The sequence below is a fragment of the Panicum virgatum genome, chromosome 5N (assembly GCF_016808335.1).
Source record: "Panicum virgatum strain AP13 chromosome 5N, P.virgatum_v5, whole genome shotgun sequence".
Taxonomy (NCBI): domain Eukaryota; kingdom Viridiplantae; phylum Streptophyta; class Magnoliopsida; order Poales; family Poaceae; genus Panicum; species Panicum virgatum.
Window position 1 is genome coordinate 60,389,716 of NC_053149.1, and position 22,234 is coordinate 60,411,949.

At 46.7% G+C, this 22,234-nt stretch overlaps 3 protein-coding genes and 1 pseudogene across 3 annotated transcripts; 3 read left to right on the top strand and 1 right to left on the bottom strand.

Annotated features, from left to right (window-relative positions):
* Nucleotides 1-544: 544 nt before the first annotated feature.
* LOC120675018 (protein MICRORCHIDIA 6-like) lies at nt 545-4,920 on the bottom strand. Its single transcript, XM_039956107.1, has 17 exons — nt 4,572-4,920; nt 4,404-4,478; nt 4,293-4,327; nt 4,127-4,208; nt 3,737-3,826; nt 3,541-3,616; nt 3,377-3,455; nt 3,156-3,290; nt 2,831-2,929; nt 2,529-2,630; nt 2,304-2,450; nt 2,090-2,182; nt 1,815-1,978; nt 1,250-1,697; nt 1,054-1,139; nt 915-957; nt 545-792 (listed from the first exon to the last, which is right to left on the bottom strand). The coding sequence occupies exons 1-17, from the start codon at nt 4,918-4,920 to the stop codon at nt 679-681; spliced, it is 2,217 nt and encodes a 738-aa protein (XP_039812041.1). The 3' UTR covers nt 545-678.
* A 3,325-nt stretch (nt 4,921-8,245) lies between these two features.
* Nucleotides 8,246-10,566, top strand: LOC120676201 (annotated as a pseudogene).
* A 1,553-nt stretch (nt 10,567-12,119) lies between these two features.
* On the top strand, nt 12,120-15,904 carry LOC120673893 (probable inactive purple acid phosphatase 27). The gene is made up of 13 exons (XM_039954934.1): nt 12,120-12,488; nt 12,582-12,669; nt 13,012-13,281; nt 13,392-13,500; nt 13,640-13,757; nt 13,846-13,978; nt 14,058-14,245; nt 14,350-14,536; nt 14,629-14,696; nt 14,877-14,970; nt 15,086-15,274; nt 15,422-15,502; nt 15,667-15,904. The coding sequence occupies exons 1-13, from the start codon at nt 12,166-12,168 to the stop codon at nt 15,760-15,762; spliced, it is 1,944 nt and encodes a 647-aa protein (XP_039810868.1). The 5' UTR covers nt 12,120-12,165; the 3' UTR covers nt 15,763-15,904.
* A 2,713-nt stretch (nt 15,905-18,617) lies between these two features.
* LOC120673895 (probable inactive purple acid phosphatase 27) lies at nt 18,618-21,649 on the top strand. The gene is made up of 11 exons (XM_039954935.1): nt 18,618-18,840; nt 18,943-19,051; nt 19,177-19,294; nt 19,487-19,619; nt 19,770-19,957; nt 20,064-20,250; nt 20,343-20,410; nt 20,587-20,680; nt 20,791-20,982; nt 21,107-21,187; nt 21,385-21,649. The coding sequence occupies exons 2-11, from the start codon at nt 18,943-18,945 to the stop codon at nt 21,436-21,438; spliced, it is 1,224 nt and encodes a 407-aa protein (XP_039810869.1). The 5' UTR covers nt 18,618-18,840; the 3' UTR covers nt 21,439-21,649.
* Nucleotides 21,650-22,234: the final 585 nt, after the last annotated feature.

Here is a 22,234-nt window from a genome sequence, read left to right on the forward strand (position 1 = left end):
TGTAAATTGCGAGACGAATCTAATGAGCCTAATTAGACTATTATTAGACACTAAATTGCTACAGTAAATATATGCTAATGATAAATTAATTAATTTTAATGAATTCGTCTCCTAGTTTACCTACGAGTTCTGTAATTAGTTTATAATTAATCTATAAAAATTCTATTTCAAAAACTTTACGGCTGCAACTAAACCACAGTCCACGGGCGCATCATGGGCCACCACAACCATCCCTACAGCAACCAAACCAGCCTGGGAGGCTGGGAGGGAAGTAACAGTTTCTCATTTTTTTTTGCTAATTTTGCATCCCAGTTTCTCAATTCCACAAAAAAAAAAAAAAGCATCAGCAGTTGAGCACATTTCAATCCCATCGAGAAACCGTCTACACACAAGACAGCCAGTTTTTTTAGTACTCAAAGTTCCTAGACGCATTGCAACCACGGAGAAGAAACACCAGGCCCCTGACGGGTGCGCTCCGTTCGAGCTATATGCCAACACTGGCCGTGGCAGTCCAATTCCAAAAGCACCGCCCGCTTCAAGCACGGTGTTTGGCTGCTTGCTTGCGCGCTCTGTTCTCTGGCACGCTGAAGATGTCCATGTCCACATGTCCAAGAGAGCTCGAGCGCGACCAAATCGCGCGGCGTGGTGGGGTGACTTCAGAAAAACGAGGACGCCTGCCTATGGTTTGGTTCGTTTCGGTGCCGGAGCCTCCGCCACCACCGAGACGTACTCGTTCAGCAGGCTGCTGTACTGCTCCTTCGCCTGGTCAATCTGGATCTGCAGATCCTGCTCCTGTTCGGCACAAGCAGATCAAAGTTCGTCAGGTTCGTCAGCACGGTGCAAATCGCGGTTCGGAATCGGACGCCCAGTTCTGCTGACGAGTGACAACCACGCAGGGTGGGCAGACAAATTACCTTCTGCAGTAGCTCCTTCTCTTGCATCTCAAATTGTGAGCACCTACACCACAAAATGCAAAGAAACAAAAAAAAAACGGTTACATCTTGCTAAGATCACTATAGGGTGAAATGGAAGTAAGACCGATGTCGGACTCACTCTTCACGGAGCATCCGATTCTCCATCTTCAGGAAGGAGAACTCCCTCCGCTCTCGATCTCGCGTATACTGGCATACCTGTGCCATCTGGAGGCATTAGCTTTCCACACAACGGACGTTGCCATGGTTTGATTGGGGGGATGACAGAGTGCAGAAACAGAGTGGCATGGACGAGCAGCATGATTGTCTGTACTAACCTGGTCACCAGAGGAGCTGCTGCCGACCAAATCATGCGTGGCGCGCTTTTCTAATGGAACCGTCAGAGCAGCATCGCGATCGCTCCGTTTTCTTTTCAAATCAGGGCCAGGAGCCAAGGAAGATGAGGTCCTCTGGTTGGCTTGCATGATCTGCGTGTCTGACGGGGAGTGACCAGTAGGAGCTCGTGGTGCAACACCCGCTGTTCCAGCACCGGCAGGGGCTGAGCCAAAACTAGGGGGTGCAATAGCAATTGGAACTGCGTTCACGCAGGTGCCCTGGGGTCTCAAGGGTGGCAATGACACTACAGGTGCAGGTGCAGTCCCCTCTAATGGTTCAGCAGTACCACTCTCCATTGGCAGCATTACTGGAGGAGGACGAGGAGGAGGAATGGGAGCCGCCCGCACGCGTGGCGTTTTCCCATATCCGATCTTGTGACAATAGATATCCCTGAGGAACCGAAACATTGCGTGGTGATCATTGGGCCGAAGCAAGCTTTGGTGCAAACTAGATTTGAAAGAAACTACTACTATCACGCATGGTATGGAGACAGAACCTGTAACGTACCAGTACTCGGTAGTCATGTCTCTCAAGCGGTTCATCAGCCTCTGAAACAGCTGTGACTTCTCAAAGTCCTGTTTGTCGTGAGTCGGCTTGATGAAGTCTGCGTCAAGTACTCCAGCGACACCTCTACCTTTACTGCTTGCAGAACTCAGAGCTCGATGAAACGGCTGCAATACATAGATTTTTTTTTTGAAAAAAATGTTGGATTATGTGAACCTTATTTTTATGTTGGTGCATCATCAAGCAAAGTGAATGAATGTAAGCGATCAGAAGCTCACCAAAATAAGGCGATTCCTATGATAGATATTAAATCCATGTACGCTAATTGTTGGAGCGCCATCTAAGAATCCAATGATCGTAATAACCTCAGCCTGAATCAACCAAAGCAAGTACAAAATGGAGAAACAAGAGTATTAAAACTACACATGTAAGAGTAAGCGAGCGACCAATGTTGTCAAGCTAACAAAAGGTTGTTCTTATTTCCGGACAAACCTCTTGTCTTCCGGAAATTTGGGGTTTATAACTGATGCATTCAGGATATATTATATCAGCAGCAATGCAATGACGCTTAACTTCTTTTTCTCGAAGTATGATTTTGAAGTAATCTGGTAGCTCCAGATACAAGACAGAAATGTAGACCTGCAGAATGATATGTCAGCAACCCAACTCATGTGTATTGTGCAGGACTGCAGGATTGGCCAACCATATGACACTCACCCTAAGAGAATAGCGCAGTCGATTAGCCAAATGATTCTCATTAGTCCTTTTCACAGCGTTACTAATCTCTTCTGGTTTTGGCGCGCCGCTAATCATAATATCCTGAAATACAAATAAACAGCAAGAAGAAGCACTGTAACGATGTGCAACGTAAACAAAATCCTTTTTCAGAAAGAATCTGCAAGACAATGCAAAGTTTAACAGCTGTCCAACAGAGTTCAATTATAATTCAGAGTTAAGGATATTACTTTAATAACACAATAATTAAGCTAAATCATTCAAGTGAGATATCTGATGGTTACCTCTGGATTTGTGTCAAAGTCGAGCTCCAAATTACCATCATCGTTGGACCACAAATTGAACACTATAATCTTGGTGCCATGTGGGCCAATATCGCTGAACTGTTCATCAACCACAGATTAAAACAACCATTAGCATTTTGGATAGGGTCTTCATTACTAATAAATACTAGATGAGATTATACTAGTTGCACCTAAAATGCATTTCCAAATAGAAAGGAATATGTCCAACTTGTAGCTTTGTTAAGGTCTAAGTTAGTCAATTTATTAACAACCAATTGGAGCAAATTAAATATTGTATCTCTAGACATGGAATGGATGATCATACATTCTTCAATAACTCTTCTTCTGTTGCAAAAGGAGACCATTTCAACAACACTGACAAATTTGAGGAGAAGTGTTCTGAACCATGTCGCTCCAGTCGTGTAGTTTGTCCTCTTAATAGATTGCATTTGTATTCCACCTAAAAAGAGAAAACATATCATCAGAAACAAAGAAAGTGGTGCATAGTCTTGTGCAAAAAAATAAAAATAAAATCACACAGCATACCACAGGAACTACAACATCTGTCTGGCCAGTTTCCACCAAGAAAGTGTAAGAGAGGAGACCAATGGATTGAGTAGGCCCACTGAAATCAACCAATAAATTGGCATTTTTTCAACTCAGAAAGAAAAGTAGTTTGCAGAAGGAAAGAAATATGAGTGAGTTTGTACCCGCTCTTTGTGCAACGGCTGAAAACAATAACATCTGCCCCGAGCCGCATTGTGCTAGTCTTAAATCCATTTCCATCTGATCAGAGTGGTAAATGCCAAAATGTTAGTCATCCAGTTTTTGGGAGATGACTAGCTGATTATATAACAGAGTTAGTTTTTTTTTAGAATAGGATAAAACAGAGTTAGTAGGCGATACATTGTCCAATCGAAGATCCTGATTGTTTCTCTGAAAATCCAAAGCTCATGCAACGCCTCAAGGAATCAGGATCCATGCCTCCACCATCATCTGTATGGCAACCAGAAAATATGCACTCCGTCAGTTTCAAATTAGAGACATGGCATTCGTACCCAGATTTTCAAATGCAATCTCATTACGGTGCAAGCATTGACCAGACTCTCTAGTTCATACAAATTGCATAAAAAAAGGATCAGGCAGCTTTGCAAGTTCATGCTGTCAGATTATATAATCTGAGGGGTAAACAAACAGGGCCTTAGTTCTTTATTATCCAGATCAAATGTTACTTCAAAATGTTGTCAGATTAAGTGAAGGAAACAAGAATATAACATGGTAGTTAGTTATCAGAACCTTGAACTAGCAAAGCTGGTGATCCGTTCCGGTTGTCGATGACTTTGTCCACCAATATTTTTGTAGCACCACTATTTTCAATCTGTTCAACAGAACATAATCCAATCACATATTCAACAATGAATAATCGAAGCGTGAAAATGAAACAATGAAGGTGCTTTATTACCTCATCTACCGCGTTGTCCAACAACTCTGCCACCGCTGTAACAAGGCAAACCGAGTTCACAATGTAACTGTAAGATTCTAGTCTGGAAAAAGCCTGCGCACAAAATCTTACCTCCAAATGGCCATTTATGCGAAGTCGCGTTGGAGTGGAGAAATTCAGGGTGAACACACATGCGATTCTGCACAGCTGCAACAGAGCAAAAGTGGGCAACGTCGAGGGTTAGGCGCAGTACGAAGGAGTTCCAAATTTTGCACGAAATGCTTCAGCATTGTGGCATACTCGGCTGTGGCGCAGAGCTCCCGGCCCCCGCATCGTAATCGCCGGCGCCCCAGAACTTCCTGCTCAACCGTGGTGCAGGGCAAGGGCGACGAGCCGAGGTGCCCTCGGATGCCTCGTCGGCGCCACAGGTCCGATCGCCGATGCCACCCGACAGCTCCGAAGCTGCCCGGTTGAGGACGCACGCCGCTTCCGCCAGAGTTTGCGGTTGCACCCCGGTTAGCACTCGAGCGCCGCCGCGCTCCGATTGCGTCGCCGCTGCCTGAAAGGTGCTGGGCCCGTGGAGGCCCCGCTGGATAGGAATGGCGGTGATCGGGGACAAGAAGGGCTTGATGTCCACCTGCGCGTCCATGGCGTCCGCCGTCACCACGTCGGTGGGGCGGTTGCTGTTCATATTCCAGAGCGGAGGGAGCGGTTAGTGGGGACGATGGTGAGAGTACCAACACATGGAACACAACGGCGCTTCGAAAAGACAAAAACAAGCTTTTTCTTTAAAACCAGAAATTTCATTGACTGGCCGAAAACATTTACAAGAGTATTTTATTTGTCAAAGGAAAATTCGCTGGAAGTGAAGAAGAAGAAGAATTGAAGCAAATCATGAAAACGTCTCGCCGCTCAAGACTTCCGTCGAACAGGTTCGTCAACCCGAACACTGCCACGACGACCCTTGTGTGTGGGCTCGCAACGCTGCACGAACTTCCCGGCAGCCGCGCTGTCACCGCGATCGGAGCCACGGTGCGATGCCAGGATGCTCTGAGGCGTGCTCGGTGTCAGCGACTCGCGAAGCAGTAGCTATCGATGGCAACTCAGGCATGGTGGCAGGCTAAGGCACAGGCACTCGACGCGTGATCCCTGAGCTTGGGAAGACGATCTCACCAGTGACAGCGTGCCTGACATCGTCGACCACTTCAGGTGGCGGCTATGTATACAGCCAGGTCAGCACAGGTGAATTGCAAGCGGCGGCGCTCTCGAACAACCGCACGTACAGGTGGAGGCGGAGCGAATGCAAGTAGCTGTGGGCGGGTAGAGGCGAACGCAGAAGCGTCGTATCGCCGGCGGTGGGCACGTAGGGCGGCGGGGAAGGAGTCGCGCGGCGTGGCCAGAAGCCCGACTAGCCGAGGGCGCGTTTTGTTTGCTGTTTGGCTACCCAAAATTCTGGTGTACGCCAAAATTTTAACAAGAAATCGTATATAGGAGTACGGCTTGCAAAATTCTAGAAATTAGATACCAACCAAATAGATACCAAATTCATAACAGCCTACAAGAAATTTGTAAAATTGGTTCTTTACAAATTGATTTATTATTTTAGCCTCTAGATGTTGTCCTTCTCAATCTCTTCACTTCCATCGTCGAATTCCCAACTGGATGTCGTCAATTTGCTTCCGCTATCAAACTCTCTACTACTATATGTTTTCCGGGTGTCAAATTCACGACAGTCGTCCACGACTAATGATAACTCAACCACCTTCAATGTCACCCACCCCACTAGCCCCTTGCCGTGGCGCCGCCTTACCCATACACCATCTACTTCGACGCCCTTCCATTTAAACCTAGAGGGTAAGGTAAACCTGACCTCTAAACCTAACAACAAACCCTAACTTCTCAAACACTATCCTCGCAGGGCCGAAGATGGAGTCAACACGGTAAAGGTGGAGAAGTCGGGTCTGAATCTCACCGGAGTCAGGAAGTAGGTAGGAACTAATCGAAGATGGAGTCGAAAGTAGCCAAAGATGGAACACGAAAACAGATCTCGCTGGAGTTGGGGAATAAAACAAATAAGGAGAGAGGTAGGGGCCTACTAAGGCCGGTCTCAGTGCACAATTTTATGACACAGGTAAGTGTACCAGTATGGTGATGAAACTCTCCTCACATCTCATGAAATTTTCAGCAAAATTGATGATATTTAATGTCATAAAACCCTTCATGAAACTCTATTGAGACTGGCCTAAGAAGGGATTGATGGTGAATCGGGGTGGAGGTCGGAAGGAGTAGAATAAGGTTGAGAGGGGGGGTTTGGAGACACTTGACACCTATGTATTGGATTAGATTGAGATTTGCTAACCAAGAATTTTTACATACTCGATGCTCCCAACTTGACATGATTGAAGATAAAATGTAACATTTTGTGGTGTTTTGTTAGTTCTTATAAAGATACTAAGAGATCAATGAAGTGTGTCAAGTTCTATCAAAAGAACTAGTACGTGTAGGATATATACTAGCTAGCAGGTCTCTCCATTACGAACTACTCCGTCCGTTCCAAATTGTAAGTGATTTCAACTTTTAAGAGAATTAAATATTCTAAATTTGATCAAATTTATACAATAAAGTACTAACATTTGTGATACCAAATAAATCTCATTAGTTTTTTATTAAATATAATTTCATAGTATATATATATATCTATTTGGTGCTATAAAGCTTTGTAATCTTTCCTATAATTTTGGTTAAACATAAAAATAGTTTAACTCTCCAAAAAAAGTTGGAATAACTTATAAATTGAAATGGAAGGAGTAGTTCCCATATCAAGAGAAAAACGGTGGGAACATACCAGAATCCCATGAGTATTTGGGTTAAGAAATGGACTAATCTACCCATCCGGCTAAACCAAACTGTATTTGCAAGCTGTGCACACAGGAGGAGACAGACGGGTGCAACTACGAGAGATCGATGCATATGTGCTTGCTGCTCACGTGGGATGAGTCTACTTGAAAGATGATTGGGAAGAGGAAAGACAATCGATTTGTGGAAAACGAAACAAAACAAAACATATAGAAAGAAAACAGATATCATCCATGAAGAATGAACACATCCAGATCATACTATGTCTCAAGGATAATAGAAATTAAAACGGCAATGAACTCTATTAACTTACCTCATGAATAGCAAGTCAATCTTGTTATTTCCCCTTGATGGCTTCCAACTGCAGGTTGATATAGATCAGATCAAAACACCTCCAAGTCTTTGAAGTGTTCTTGATGTGATCAGATCTTATCCCTCGTTGCCTTACAACTGCAGGCCTTAATTTTGATATGGATCAGATCAAGGAGCCCAAAGGTTTGAAGGGGTTCTTGGTATGATCAGCTCAAGATCCTTCAATGCCAATTCCTTTTGTCCCTTGATCACCTTGAAGACAATTGCAAAACCCTAGCACCACCAGATCTGTAATTTTAAGGAATTATCATGGAATCTAAACTTGCATATTTATAGGCCAAGAAACCACCCCAAGATTTGCTCTTTTTTTTCCTTATAGGGAACTACCTCTTGTAGATTTGTTGGACCAATCAGAGTCCTATACCAACACTAATTAGTATCTTTGATTGAAGCCTAAATATAGAAGCCTATCTTCAAGAATCTGATGGGCCAAGCAGAGTCCAAGTCCATTACATGATGAAAACTTGACCAAGAAAGCTAGTTTCCTTTGACATGGCCCTTTTTGTTTGGATCTGATGTCAACTACCATATGCTTCTCTCCCCTGCATAGGGACATGGTTGTGTTGGGCAGGTCATGACCTATCCACAATCCCGCATATACAGCAACAGATTATAACAGATTATATTGACAAACTTGTACAGCAAGTACACGTATTTCTACTCGACTCGGAGACCGAAATTCGGCCGATATATCAGCATCCGGAGGACTAAACGGGCCTTTCTCCTCGCAGTATACTGGGCGCCCCACAACCTGCCCGACCCAAAATAATGCCAACGCTAGGCCGAGCCACCGGCCACCGCGCGCCACGGCCCATCGCTCCCCGCCCCCTGGGTTCATCCGAACCCGCCGCGGCGGCGCCGGCGCCGTCGCTGTCGCACCCCCTGCTCCCTGCCCAATGTCCCTTACTCATCACCTGGCCGCCGGCGACCTCCTCAACGCCCTCCGCGGGGCCGCCTGCCCGTCCTCGGCACTCCATCTCTACTCCCTCCTCCGCCTCCGTCTCCGCCCCTCGGACCCATCCTACCTCGCCTCGCGCGCCGCCGTGCTCGCTCTCAAGCCGCTCTCCGCCGCCTCCTCACTCCCGCTCCTCTCCCACTTCCACGGCCACCTGCTCAGGTCCAACCTCATTGCCTACCCCCACGTCGCCTCCTCGCTCCTCCGCTCCTACTCGCTCCTCTCCCCGTCCGCCGCCCACCAACTGTTCGATCAAATACCCCCCGCCACATGCAACATCTACGTCCTTAACATCATGCTCGCGTCACTGTGCCGCTCCTCCGACCTCGATTCCGCGCGCGCATTCTTCGATGGTATCCCCGACAAGGAGGCCGTGTCTTGGTCGACCATGCTTGCTTGCTATTTCTCACGTGGTCGCCTCGCTGACGGGTTTGCTCTCTTCCGTTCGGTGACATTTACCACCAATATTGCTGTGGATTGTATCATGCTCACTACCCTCCTCACAGCCTGCACTTCAGCTGGCTTGTTGCCGCCGTTCTGCAGATCGGTTCACGGTTATGTTGTACGCTGCACGCTGCCTACCAGTATGCACCTCGGGACAACGCTCATTGATTGCTACGCCAAGGCCGGCCACCTTGACTATGCCACCCGTGTGTTTTCTCGGGTGCCTAATAGGAATGTTATGCACTGGACAGCTATGATCTGTGGTATGGCTTCACATTTGCGCAACAAGGAGGCTGTTCAGCTATTTGAGGAAATGTGTCAAAGAAGAGTGCAACCAAATGAGATGACATTCACAGCGGTGCTCAGCGCATGTGTGAATGCTGGGCTGGTGGAGAAAGGGAGGGAGTTCTTTAAGCTTATGGTTGACAGATATTGCCTTGAGCCAAATATACATCACTATGGGTGCATGGTTGATCTCTATGGGAAGGCAAGGCTATTGGAGGATGCTTATGAGGTTATCAAAACCATGAAAGTCGAACCAAATGTCTTCATCTGGACATCATTGCTGGCAGCATGCAAGAAGTTCAAGAATGTTAAGATTGCCATCGAGGGAATGGAGAAAGCATTGGCCCTGGAGATATCTGATTAAAACACTGGATTATATATGTTGATATCTGACCTTTATGCCATGTGTGGGCGGTGGGATGATATGATGAAGGTTAGGAGGTTGATGGATGAGCATAATGTGCGGAAGAACACAGGTTTGAGTTCTATTAAGGTGGATGGACCCCAGGGTTTACCATCTGCTTTTGTCAGTTGATTCTTTGCATGGTTTTGTTGTGCCTCCAAATTTTTTGGTAGAATGGTGGACGCTAGATTCTTTGGTTTGTCTCATCGTGGAGGTATTCAGAGGATAGGTCTACTTGTTGTCTGATGTAATCCGAAAGAGTAGATCAACCAGATAAATACAAACTCCCACATAAATGTTTGAGGTAATGGATTGTAGTTGTAGTTGGTATGGTCCAGTGGATGGCATGGCACACTGAAACATTGGAAGAAGGATCTACTCCGTAGGTTATATAGACGATTTGTGTGCATATAGGAATACAAGATCAAGAGTTTATTTAAGCAAGGCATACTCATTGCTGAATTCCTTGGCTTTTGGATGATTCTGAATGCATTTCTGCAGTCATAATTTTGTGATTCTGGGCTTTACTCTTCTTACTAGACTGCAGATGTTAGATGAGGAAATTTCATTTAGTTGCTGCTTGTGATTTCCATGAACTTTTGCTGATGTGGCCTTTCAAAGAGTCTGAAAGGAAGTTACCATTTGGGTTTCAGCTCCCACCATTTTGCCAATAAACTATGCGATCATTTATTCAGGTGATTTTGTTGCTAACAGTTTCCAGCTCCAGTGTCAATAACTGTCTGCCCAGGTGCCATATCTTCTACTCTGTCTTTCTTCTGCACAATAGGGGTAGATTGTAATATTTTTTTTTTGTGCGCTACTTTTGAAGGTACTCATATGTGCCTATCGGAAATTACTGACCGATGACCTCAAGTTCTCTTTTGTATAGTATTTAGTTGTTGTATCTGTATCAAAAGCGTTTGCATGTGAAACATCATTATTGCTGCAGATGTAAGTTTCACGACTTTTTTTTTTGTTCAGAATCATAGCTAGTGGCTGTGCTTAGAGCATCTCCAACAGATTACTTATCCCTCTCTCCAATACAAAAAATTGATGTTTTGGTGATGGAGGTGTTCCAACAGATTACCAATCCTATCCCCATTACCTATAAGTTTTTAGTAATCACCAAAACACATATCTCTCTCATCTAAATGAAGGGGATTTTTCCTCTACCCTATTATTAGTGATTAAATTTTGGTAATCTGCTGTAGCAACCATTATCTAAAAAATAAAAGTAGCTATTGGTAATGGAGAGAGAATATTTAAAGTATGAGGTATGAGTAATCAGTTGGAGATGCTCTTAAAAATATCGGAGAGGCTGCTAGGGCACGGATACCAGTAGAAATGTTGTGAGAGCTCACCCCCCATGCCCTAAACCTGAAACTGGACGGCTACCCAGCAGGATACCGTGCAGCGGCAGCCCTCTAATGATTAATGCCATCACGGGAACGCGGCCTGGCCAGTTTTCTCTGATCTCGTTCATATTGACACCAATTTGACCTCTCAGTCGCACACCATCTTTGGCTAAACCATAGTGGCTCGACGTGCGCGATGGCGTGACGCCCTGGTCCTGTGCTAGTGCTAGGCTTGTACCGGTGGAGCAGCGTTCACGCCAAGTCATGTTTCAATTTCGATCCAGTATCATCATGCTTGAGTCATGTTTTCAATTTCGATCCAGTATCATCATGCTTGAGATTGCAGTAAACATCCAAACATATATATCCAACAAGTTGTGCGGCTCCTGCTGCTCCGATGGAGAAGCAGAGGCATATTCCGCGGGGATCGGCGAGCCGTGCGGAGGCGGTGCAGCAGCCACTAGCCAATTGAAACTCCGCCTTCAGCAACCGTCTCCATCCGTCTGAAAACTACCGCCCGTGGCGACGACTCATCAATGCGCCCATCGCGGCGGCTCGTCTCGCCGGACGCCGGCCGGCCGTGCACGTGTTCCGTCCTCGCGTTCGGTTGAGGCATCGCAAAGCCGGCCGGATCTTTCGAAAAAAAAAAAGCCGGCCGGAGGCGCTCGGTTGCAGCAGCTCTGATCCTACTGTAGAGTGGAGTACTTGCCAGCCTCGGGTCTTTTCCTTTGCCTCACCGGCCGCCGCCATTTATGTTGCTCGCCGTAGGAACGGAGATGACCCATCAACTGGCAACGTACGGGGCCGCAAGGCTGGCGGTAATTAATCGGCCGGGTTCATAAGGCCTCTGATGGTGATGGCGACGGTCGCACAAACAAGCGAGAGGGGATCGGCAGCTCCGCCCGTTCACGTACAGCGCGGCGCGGCCACGGACGCAGGAGGCAGCTGTTCGGTTCCCCTCTCGTGGACGCAGGAGGCAGCTGGACGCTTCCCTCTCCGCCTCTCAGTGCCTCCGCTGCCCCCCTGCCTGCGACTGCGACTGCGAGATGCGTCCGTCGCGGCGACGCCTCGCTAATCGCCGTCCACACGGGCGCGGCGGGGGAGGCGTGCCGTTGCCGTTGCTGCGGCCGTCGGGGCCCCGCATATAATAAGCTTATTAGCAGGCTGCCCTCCAGGCACATTATTTCGCGCGCGCGACGGCCGCACACGTAGCTGCTGCGTGCGATGGGTCTCTTCATCTCCGGCGTCGTCCCGCCGCTGCTCGTGCTCCTCGGCCTGCTGTACGGCGGCGCGGCCTCGAGCTCGGCGCCTCTGCCGCCGCCGCCGCCGGAGATACTGCACGGGAGCTACGCGGGCAAGTCGGAGTTCAGGACGGTGAACCGGAAGGAGTTCCAGTCGTGCCTCAACCCGAGCCCGTACCTGGCGATCAATGTCAGCACCGGCGGGGCGCCGCTCCCCGACGAGGCCTTCGTCAAGGTCACCGTCGCCGGCGTCCTCAGGCCCGACGCCTCCGACTGGGTCGCCATGATCACGCCTTCCAACTCCAGGTGCTTACACCATTACCACCGCTTCATCAATCCGATCGTTTTCTGTCGTTCTCATGCACCGCGCGCCAAGTTCGCTGATGCGTGCACGCGCAGCGTCTCTGGTTGTCCGCTGAGCGGCGTGAACTACGTGGAGACCGGCGACCTGGCGACTCTCCCGCTTCTGTGCCACTACCCTGTCAAGGTCAGCTTCTTCTCCAGCTTCCAGTTTTTGTACGCGCTGGCTGTTCCTTAACAAGCTACTCTACTAACGGTACTAGTCGCGAATTACTCGCTCTATGGACTTGTTCCTGCGCCGATTTTTCCTGAATTCAGAGAGAGGTTGCTGAATTTATGAGAAGACAGTGCTGGCTTAATTAAGTAGTATTGACAAAGACATGGTCCTCTATTCAGTACAGCATGTCCATGCATTTGCCTCCCGAGCATATCCGTGCAAGGAGCAAGGCTAATCAACATCTAGTTAGGGCCGTTCCCATATAGTGGGCCGAGTACACATGGGCTTATCAAGCCCGGCTCTGATTTGCAGGCCCAGTACCTGACAAGCGACCCCGGCTACATGGGCTGCAAGAACGCCGGGTGCGGGAAGCGCGACGCGTCCGGCGCCTGCAAGGCCCGGACCTGCGCCGCCACGCTCACCTTCCACATAGTCAACTTCCGCACCGACGTCGAGTTCGTGCTCTTCTCCGGCGGCTTCAAGACGCCGTGCCTCCTCAAGCGCTCCGGCGCGCTCCGGTTCGCGAACCCCGCCAGCCCGCTCTACGGTCACCTCTCCAGCACCGACTCCAAGGCCACCTCGGTGAGCAACAGCCACTCCTGTCCCACCTTGCCCTCTCCGCAAATGCAGGCGCGGGCGGCGCTTGTATCTGACTCAGCTAATCTGAGCGCTGGAGACTGGGTCTGTATCAGATGAGGCTTACCTGGGTGAGCGGAGACGCGAACCCGCAGCAAGTTCAGTACGGAGACGGAAAGTCCTCTACTTCTGAAGTTGCAACCTTCACGCAGGATGATATGTGCAGTGAGTAATCCATATATTATTGGGGATTTCGCAAAATGGAGAACTATACTGTAAAAGGAAATGCCACCGTGTTGTTGATTTTTGAGTTTCCTCGGGGGGGGGGGGGGGGGGGGGGGGGGGGGGAATCGGCCGCGTGCAGGTATCTCCGTGTTGCCGAGCCCTGCCAAGGATTTCGGATGGCATGACCCCGGCTACATCCATTCGGCCGTCATGACTGGGCTCCAGCCTTCCCAATCTTACACCTACCGCTATGGAAGGTAGAGTCTGAGTTCTCCTGCAACCAGATCCTTACAAAAGGAAAAAAAAAGAATTTGATTAGCAATTTGTGGCTTCTTGTTTGTGCAGTGATTCTGTGGGTTGGAGTGACACGATTAAATTCAGAACTCCACCAGCTCCAGGTTCAGATGAGCTATCCTTTGTGATCTATGGTGATATGGGGAAGGCTCCGCTGGATCCATCAGTGGAACACTACATCCAGGTAGGTGAAATTGTTGCCTTCGAAGCAAGAGATGCTTCAGTCTGAATGCACTGTTTATTTATATGCCACACATTTGCAGCCTGGATCGATTTCTGTGGCCAAGGCAGTGGCTAAAGAGATCCAAACAGGAAAAGTCGACTCCATCTTCCATATAGGAGACATCAGCTACGCTACGGGCTTCCTGGTGGAATGGGACTTCTTCCTTCACCTAATCACGCCACTTGCTTCTCAAGTTTCCTACATGACCGCCATTGGCAATCACGAAAGGTGAGTTCTGCAGTTCGCATTCCTGCACCTTCAGTGAAATATTGAAATTTGAGTAATAATGGCTTTACATGGTGATATAATGCACCATTGTTATCATGATTCAGGGATTACGCGAACTCTGCATCTGTGTATGTGACTCCTGATTCAGGTGGTGAATGTGGAGTCGCCTACGAGTCATACTTCCCCATGCCTGCTGTCAGTAAGGACAAGCCATGGTATTCAATCGAACAAGGGAGCGTTCATTTCATTGTGATGTCTACCGAGCATGAGTGGTCAGAGAAGTCAGAGCAGGTATATAATTCTCTGTACCTTATCTTCTTCTGTTTCAGGTCTTGGAAACATAGAATCTGCTCTGACAACTTCATTGTTTGATTAATGATTAGTACAATTGGATGGACGAAGATTTGTCATCGATTGATAGATCAAGAACACCATGGGTAATCTTCATTGGGTGAGTGAACTACTTAAATTTTCTTCTGCCAATAGCTCTGCTAAAGATTGATCAGGCAGGGAAACCTGGCTGCAGCATCATATTGGCCTTTTATTTCCTTGGTTTATTTTGTATTCTGGAATCTGTCCTGTGCCTGTGAGATACAATAAATAACATCTGGCATTTCGCTCGCCATTGCAGGCATAGACCGATGTATTCCTCCCATGGCGGTATACTGCCCAATGTGGATTCCAACTTTGTTGCGTCTGTTGAGCCACTCCTGCTCAACTACCAGGTAAAGAATGACACTGAGAGTTCAGAATACATTGCACCACATTATTCCTGAAATAATAGTTGTCGGATCACAATGTGCAATCTATAGTGACATGTTTTGGTTATGTGGGGAGTAGGTGGATTTGGTTTTCTTCGGACATGTACACAACTATGAGAGGACTTGTGCAGTATACCAGGGAAACTGCAATGGCATGCCAACAAAGGATGCAAGCGGAATTGACGTCTATGACAACAGCAACTATACCGCACCAGTTCATGCTATTGTTGGGGCAGGAGGGTTCAGCTTGGATAACTTCCCTAACAATGTAAGAGTTATCGTAACAAGTCATATATGTCCGTCAAACCAGGCAACACTTAATCTTTAAGTTATTGGTCATTAACAATGATCCAATTAGCTTTAGGAATTGATACGGTTGTTAACATTTTTTTCGCTCAATGTTACAAATATTTAGGGGGAGACCTGGAGCATATCGAGGGTTTCAGAGTTCGGCTATGCCAGGGTTCATGCCACAAGAGCCGACATGCTTGTTCAGGTGTGTTATCTTTCCCTTAATGTTCAAAAGAGTTCATCAAAAGTTTAACGTGGTTAACGCAACAAACTCCCAAAAAATGTGGGAAAGCTTCCTTTTTTTGGTGCTTCTAACTTGTTCTGCATTTGCCATTGAAGTCTGAACAACTGCTACCATGTTTTATTCAGTTTGTAAACTCAAGTACGATGGAGGTCCGGGACCAATTTAGAATTGTGAAGGGATCTTCAGCAAAGAAGACCCCAAGCCTGATAATTCAACAATAGCTGCAGCAAAGAAAACTTGTTTATTTTTTGTTATACTGTAAATAGTTGCTGAATCACACATTACTACATTAGTGTGTATTATTCTACATATACACGTGTACAATGACAATTTACATGAATAGACGTCCCTTTTCATATTAGTTCCTTAATGTTATGTTGAAACAGCCAATAGCCTACACAAATTGGGCTGCACTGCAGTATATTTTGGACTAGTGGATTTGATATTTTTTTACACTAAACAGAACTGTGCCTATATATACAGTTAAAGATATAGGTGTACACAATGCAATAGGCTCGGCTCTGTTTAAATAAAAAAAATCAGATCGTCTAGTCCAATATACACAGTAACATATGGTTGGACAACCATATTTATTTACACTGTTACAAAGCACAAAAGAAGAAACTACCCTTTGGCCCGTCACATATTTTTCTGTTAAAATCTCTAAAAACATTTTATTCCCGCATCAATTTTCCTATCGATTTGTTTTTAGAATTCAAGGGACTTGCTCCAGTCCATTAGCATAGCATCCGGCCGGACCGCCATTCAAGCCCCTTTCACTCAAACCTTACAACCAACATGGTGCATTCCTACTGCTTTACCACTAGTTCTCAAAAGCCCTCTCGATGTTTAGATCAGAGCATCACCAATTACTCATCTCATCTGTAATACCCAAGAAACTGCCATTCAAAGGATTGTAGTGCTCCAGCAGACCATCTATCCCATCCATCCTGGCCAATTAATGGGTGCTGGAGATGCCATTATATATACGGAAGGTTGATGTTTTTTTCTCTTTTTTTTTTGGAAAAAAGTTATGTGTCGGTGTAGTCCCAAACGGGCAACAGTGGAGCCGCGCGCGCGCCTCCTCTCGCTGCTTATATAAGCTTAGCTCGGGCACATTTTGTGCGCGGCCGCACGTAGGCACACACGCGCGCGGGGGCAGTTGCCATGGATCTCTCCGGTTCTGGCGTCGCGCTGCTCGTGCTCAGGGCCGTACCGGCAAATTCGAAGGCCCTGTGCGAAACTATGAACTGAACCCTAGTACCATCGTTGCGCCTGCGAGTGCCCAGTGAAATCCGGAAGGTGGAAGTGCAGACGTGACTGACTTGTGCCGTGCCTGGCGAGCGGTTATAGTGGAAGCGAAAAAGATTGCACTGTGATCTGCAGATTTGATTGAAAGACAATGGTCAAGCGGCATATTTCCTCTTCTATGACATATTTGGGCTACAATTTGCTTCGTATTGGATCAAAATATAACTAAAACAAAATCTACTATATAACTATACCTAGTATACTCGTTATATTTTGGGGCCCCTAAAATTTGGGGGCCCTGTGCGGTCGCACGGCCCGCACGGGCCTACATACGGCCCTGCTCGTGCTCCTCGGCCTCTGCGCCACCGTGTCGTTCTCGACGACGACGCCGCCGCTGCCGCCGCCGGAGATGCTGCACGAGAGCTTCGCGGGGAAGTCGGAGTTCAGGACGGTGAACCGGAAGTTGCTGGGGTCGTGCCTGAACCCAGGCCCGTACCTGGCGATCAGCGTCGGCGTTCGTCAAGGTGACCGTCGCCGGCGTCCTCAGGCCCGACCGCAACGACTGGGTCGCCATGATCACGCCTTCCAACTCCAGGTAAATTCAGAAACGAGAGGAGCGACTAGCAATCCATGCATTACTTGAATGATTGTTTCGAATTTCGATCGATCGGCTTGACGTACGGGGATCTCCCGTGAACGGCGGCCGCATGCGCATGCAGTGTCACCGGGTGCCCTTTCGGCGGTTCGAACTACGTCCAGACTGGTGATCTAGCGCGTCTCCCGCTCCTGTGCCACTACCCTGTTAAGGTAACCTTTTTGTCTCTCTCTTTAAAAAAATTGGTGAAGGTAAATAACTAATAACCTTTTTCTTTTCTCTAGTTTATCTTTTGCCTAATGCCTACTCCCTCTATCCCAAAATAAATGTAATTTTAGCATTCAAATTTTATCCCATAGAGAGTGTTGTTTTAGCTTGTAATGATATAATCTAATTAGTACTAATAAAACATTTTGATTATGTTAAAAATATTTTGCAAAAATAGTAAGAAAATATTGTATATAAAAACGTATTGAGCCAATCAAATATTTAGTAGATGTTACTTTTCGAGTTCCAATGTATATATATTTATCGAGGATCTAGAAAACCAAATAAATAACACGGTTTTCAATCACAATTGCTAGAAGTAATTAAGGGTAACAAAGTTATTTCTTAAGGTGAGCAATATATCTGAAATTTTTTATAACAATTATTTTGGGATGGAAGGAGTATGTAATGACGGGATCGGAGTTGCCATGAATTGTGCTATGTGAACTTGTTACTGTCATGTTCAAGATTTTGCTTCATTATTAAAGAAGTTGCTGAGTTTACGAAAAGGCACTGCTCATTGTAGCATTTCGTTAGGACACACTCCGGTACCCAATGCAACATGTCTAGATCAATGCTCGCAAGCCTCGCTCACAAGAAGCCATCCATGAATGAAGCAAGCCCGAGCTAGCGTGCAAACATCGACCACACTTATGGTCTTATGGGCCGTACGTTCCATCACCACCACATGCGTGGCGTCGTGCGTTGCATGTTTTAAACGGGCAATCTGTGTAGGCAGAACTTAGAAAGTTTGGTGGTGTATGACGAATCTCTACTAGCGTAATGACGAACGAATCGCACAGGGCTTTTTGGGCCAACTCAGGGCCTAGATTATTGTGGGTAGTGGGCCGAGACCAAGTTCCGGGCCCAGCTCAGCTTGGGTTATTTGACGCGGGCCGTCTACGTGGTTGCGCAGGCCCAGCACCTGACGAGCGACCCCGGCTATCTGGGCTGCGAGAACGCGGCGTGCCAGAAGCGCGGCGCGTCGGGCGCCTGCCGCGTCCGCACCTGCGCCGCCACGCTCACCTTCCACGTCGTCAACTTCCGCTCCGACGTCGAGTTCGTGCTCTTCGCCGGCGGCTTCGGGACGCCGTGCGTCCTCAAGCGCTCCGGCGCGCTCCGGTTCGCGAACCCGGCCAGCCCGCTCTACGGCCACCTCTCCAGCACCGACTCCACGGCCACATCGGTGAGCGATCCCGCCGCTTCCGCCGCGCCTTTCCTTCCTTCAGGCGCAGAACTCTGTACGGCGCTAGCCCGTGCCTGAGCGATGGGCGCGTGGTGGTTGCAGATGAGGCTTACGTGGGTGAGCGGCGACGGGAGGCCGCAGCAGGTTCAGTACGGTGCCGGCAAGTCCGCTGCTTCTCAAATCGCAACGTTCACGCAGAAGGATATGTGCAGTGAGTACTGATCTTCTGCTGATGTTCTTCAATGGGACTCTGGGAGGACGGTGTTCGCAGAAATGTGACCATATTTAATTCTGGGGAGGATTCGTTTGATAAACTTATTACTTATCCTCGTGCAGGTATCCCCGGGTTACCAAGCCCTGCCAAGGATTTTGGGTGGCATGACCCTGGCTACATCCACTCGGCCGTCATGACCGGCCTCCAGCCTTCTCAGTTCTACAACTACCGTTACGGAAGGTAAAGTTCTCCTGTAAAGTCCTACAACTAATTTCCTTGCAAACATTTTTTTTCTGAAACGAACATTTCCTTGCAAACATTTGACTAGCAGGGAATTATAAAATACCATGGATGTTAGAAACGTTCTGATGGCTAAGGACTGACTGAGATGGTTCATGAGTGCTCACAGCTTTTGAGTTTGTGCCTGTGCAGTGATTCTGTGGGTTGGAGTGGCACAAACAAATTCAGAACTCCACCAGCCGCGGGTTCAGACGAGACATCCTTCGTGATCTATGGTGATATGGGGAAGGCACCGTTGGACCCATCAGTGGAACACTACATTCAGGTAGTGCAAAAATTGCCTAGTGCTAGATCCTTTGTATGAAATTTGTATGTTTCCACATGAGATGCTCTGATCGCATTAATTCTGAATATTACATACCAATGTCAATAGCAATGCTCATTGCTCATGGCTTGTCACGGCACACATTTGCAGCCTGGATCAATTTCTGTGGTCAAGGCCGTTGCTAAAGAAATCGAAACTGGAAAGGTCGATTCGATCTTCCATATAGGCGACATCAGCTATGCTACAGGCTTCCTGGTTGAATGGGACTTCTTCCTTCACCTCATCAATCCACTAGCTTCTCAAATTTCGTACATGACCGCTATTGGTAATCATGAAAGGTAACTGCTGCTTTCAGAATCTTATACTGCCGGTGCAATCTGAATAGTGGGTTTGCATTGCGAAAATGCCCCATCATTGGCCATGAACTTGTGGTGTCTTCCTCAGGGATTATGCACATTCTGGATCTGTGTATGTGACCCCAGATTCAGGTGGAGAATGCGGAGTCGCGTATGAATCCTATTTCCGCATGCCTGTTGTCAGTAAGGATAAACCATGGTATTCAATTGAGCAAGGGAGTGTTCACTTTGTTGTGATGTCCACTGAGCATGACTGGTCAGAGAAATCGGAGCAGGTATATAATCAACTGCACTGCAACCTTTCATTTTGTTGTTCAGTCTTTGAAATCTGCGTATTGCTTATCTGAAAAGTGTATTGTTTGAGTAGTACAAATGGATGAATCAAGATTTGTCGTCAGTAAATAGATCGAGGACACCATGGGTAATTTTCATTGGGTGAGTTACATTACATACTCATGTTTGTTATGAAAATACCTTGGCTACAGACAGTTCGTGTGGATCAAAAAAGTTGCAACCCGGGCTTTTCCATTACTATGTTCCTCTTGATTCTGAAATATGTGCCGTTCAGATACAAGAAATGAAATGAGCAGCTACTTCAATGAAAATTGCAGGCACAGACCGATGTATTCCTCCCATATCGGCATACCAGCCAATGTGGATCTTATTTTTGTAACATCTGTCGAGCCACTATTGCTGAAGTACCAGGTAACAAATCACACTTCAAAACTGAAGCTGACTGCACCACACTGCTGTGAAAAGAAATGGGATCGGAATACGCTGACTGTGCTAACAAGTTTTGGTTTTGCGGTGAGCAGGTGGATTTGGTTTTCTTCGGCCATGTACACAACTACGAGAGGACTTGTGCATTATATAAGAACAATTGCAAAGGCATGCCAAAGAAGGACGCAAGTGGAATTGATACTTATGACACCAGCAACTATACCGCGCCAGTTCATGCCATTGTTGGAGCTGGAGGATTCAGCTTGGACAAATTCCCTAAGATTGTGGTAAGAGCAGTGACAAATCTTTTCTATGCTCTCCAAAGCAAGCAGTGCGCAATCTTGAACTAGTGGGGCAACTGATGTCCGATACACTCGTTAACAACCTTTGCCTTGATTTCCGAATATTCAGTTGAACAAGTGGAGCTCATCCAGGGTTTCGGAGTTTGGATATGCCAGGGTGCGTGCTACAAGAACTGATGTTTTGGTTCAGGTCAGTTCTGTCTTTCCTTTTTTACCCAGACTTCTCTTTTCGTGTGTCTGAAATAGTACTTCAGATTGGAAGTGGCAGTACAAAGAAAACTACATTACCAACAGGACTTGTAACATAACTAATTCCAGAAATTGTGAAAAAAATATCCACCATATATATGGTGTTTGTCTGAACAGCTGTTACTCTGTTTTCTTCAGTTTGTAAACTCAGGTACAATGGAAGTACGGGACCAGTTTAGAATTGTGAAATGAGCTCCAGCAAGGAAGCTACGAAGCTGTGGATTAGCATCTTTTTATTTTTGATATGCCATAAGTTGGCGCTGCATTATACATCAGCGCACAGCGTGTATTCTACAGTTGCTTGTATTATAAATCTGTACATCAATAGTACACGTATTTGTACGAAGTGTTTTGACTCCATTTTCCTGTTGACTTCCGTGGCATTCTGTAGCACCACCAGCAAGCTTCTGAACTCTGAAAGCTTCATGGACACTTGTGCTAGTTCTGAATTTCGGATATTACAGCCAAAACCTTCCCTGTCTCTGCCGATATGCCGCTACAGAGTTGCTCTGGTCACGAGGCTAACCCTCTGACTGAGATATATCATCCACGAAACCAAGCAGAGGTCCGCAAGTTAAACTGAATGGTCAATTAACTAACTGACCCTGTGTCGTGTTTAGAGAATTAGAGCATTTCCAAGAGACTCTTTATATCTTTTCTAATTTATAGGAATAGAGATTTTGATGAAAAATTAGCCTCCAACAAGCTTTTCAAATGAATATCCAAATATAGATATCCTCTATTCCAGATTTCATGTTAGCCAAAGATAGAGAGTAAGACCGACTCTCTAGACTACAAATAAGATATAGAAGAGCGGTTGGAAAAGACAAAGATATGGAAAATAATTTTCACTCAAATGACTCTCCAAAAGATAATTTAGAGAAAATCTAAATGGAGAGGCCTCTCCATTTAATCTTAAAAGGAGAACACTCAAATTTTCTTAAAGATGGAACATATAATCGCATCGGATCTCCAAGAAAGGAAAGTT

What these genes read in the sequence shown, in the direction of transcription:
- LOC120673895 (XM_039954935.1), top strand. Translation starts at nt 18,943, where the DNA reads ATGAGGCTTACGTGGGTGAGCGGCGACGGGAGGCCGCAGCAGGTTCAG. An exon ending in CAGTGGAACACTACATTCAG is followed by an intron (nt 19,620 to 19,769) that starts GTAGTGCAAAAA and finishes ACACATTTGCAG; the next exon opens with CCTGGATCAATTTCTGTGGT. An exon ending in CACTATTGCTGAAGTACCAG is followed by an intron (nt 20,681 to 20,790) that starts GTAACAAATCAC and finishes TGCGGTGAGCAG; the next exon opens with GTGGATTTGGTTTTCTTCGG.
- LOC120675018 (XM_039956107.1), bottom strand. Translation starts at nt 4,920, where the DNA reads ATGGACGCGCAGGTGGACATCAAGCCCTTCTTGTCCCCGATCACCGCC. An exon ending in CAGATGTTGTAGTTCCTGTG is followed by an intron (nt 3,291 to 3,376) that starts GTATGCTGTGTG and finishes TTCTCTTTTTAG; the next exon opens with GTGGAATACAAATGCAATCT. An exon ending in AAGAAGAGTTATTGAAGAAT is followed by an intron (nt 2,930 to 3,155) that starts GTATGATCATCC and finishes GTTGATGAACAG; the next exon opens with TTCAGCGATATTGGCCCACA.
- LOC120673893 (XM_039954934.1), top strand. Translation starts at nt 12,166, where the DNA reads ATGGGTCTCTTCATCTCCGGCGTCGTCCCGCCGCTGCTCGTGCTCCTC. An exon ending in ATCACGCCTTCCAACTCCAG is followed by an intron (nt 12,489 to 12,581) that starts GTGCTTACACCA and finishes GTGCACGCGCAG; the next exon opens with CGTCTCTGGTTGTCCGCTGA. An exon ending in CCATGGGTAATCTTCATTGG is followed by an intron (nt 14,697 to 14,876) that starts GTGAGTGAACTA and finishes TCGCCATTGCAG; the next exon opens with GCATAGACCGATGTATTCCT.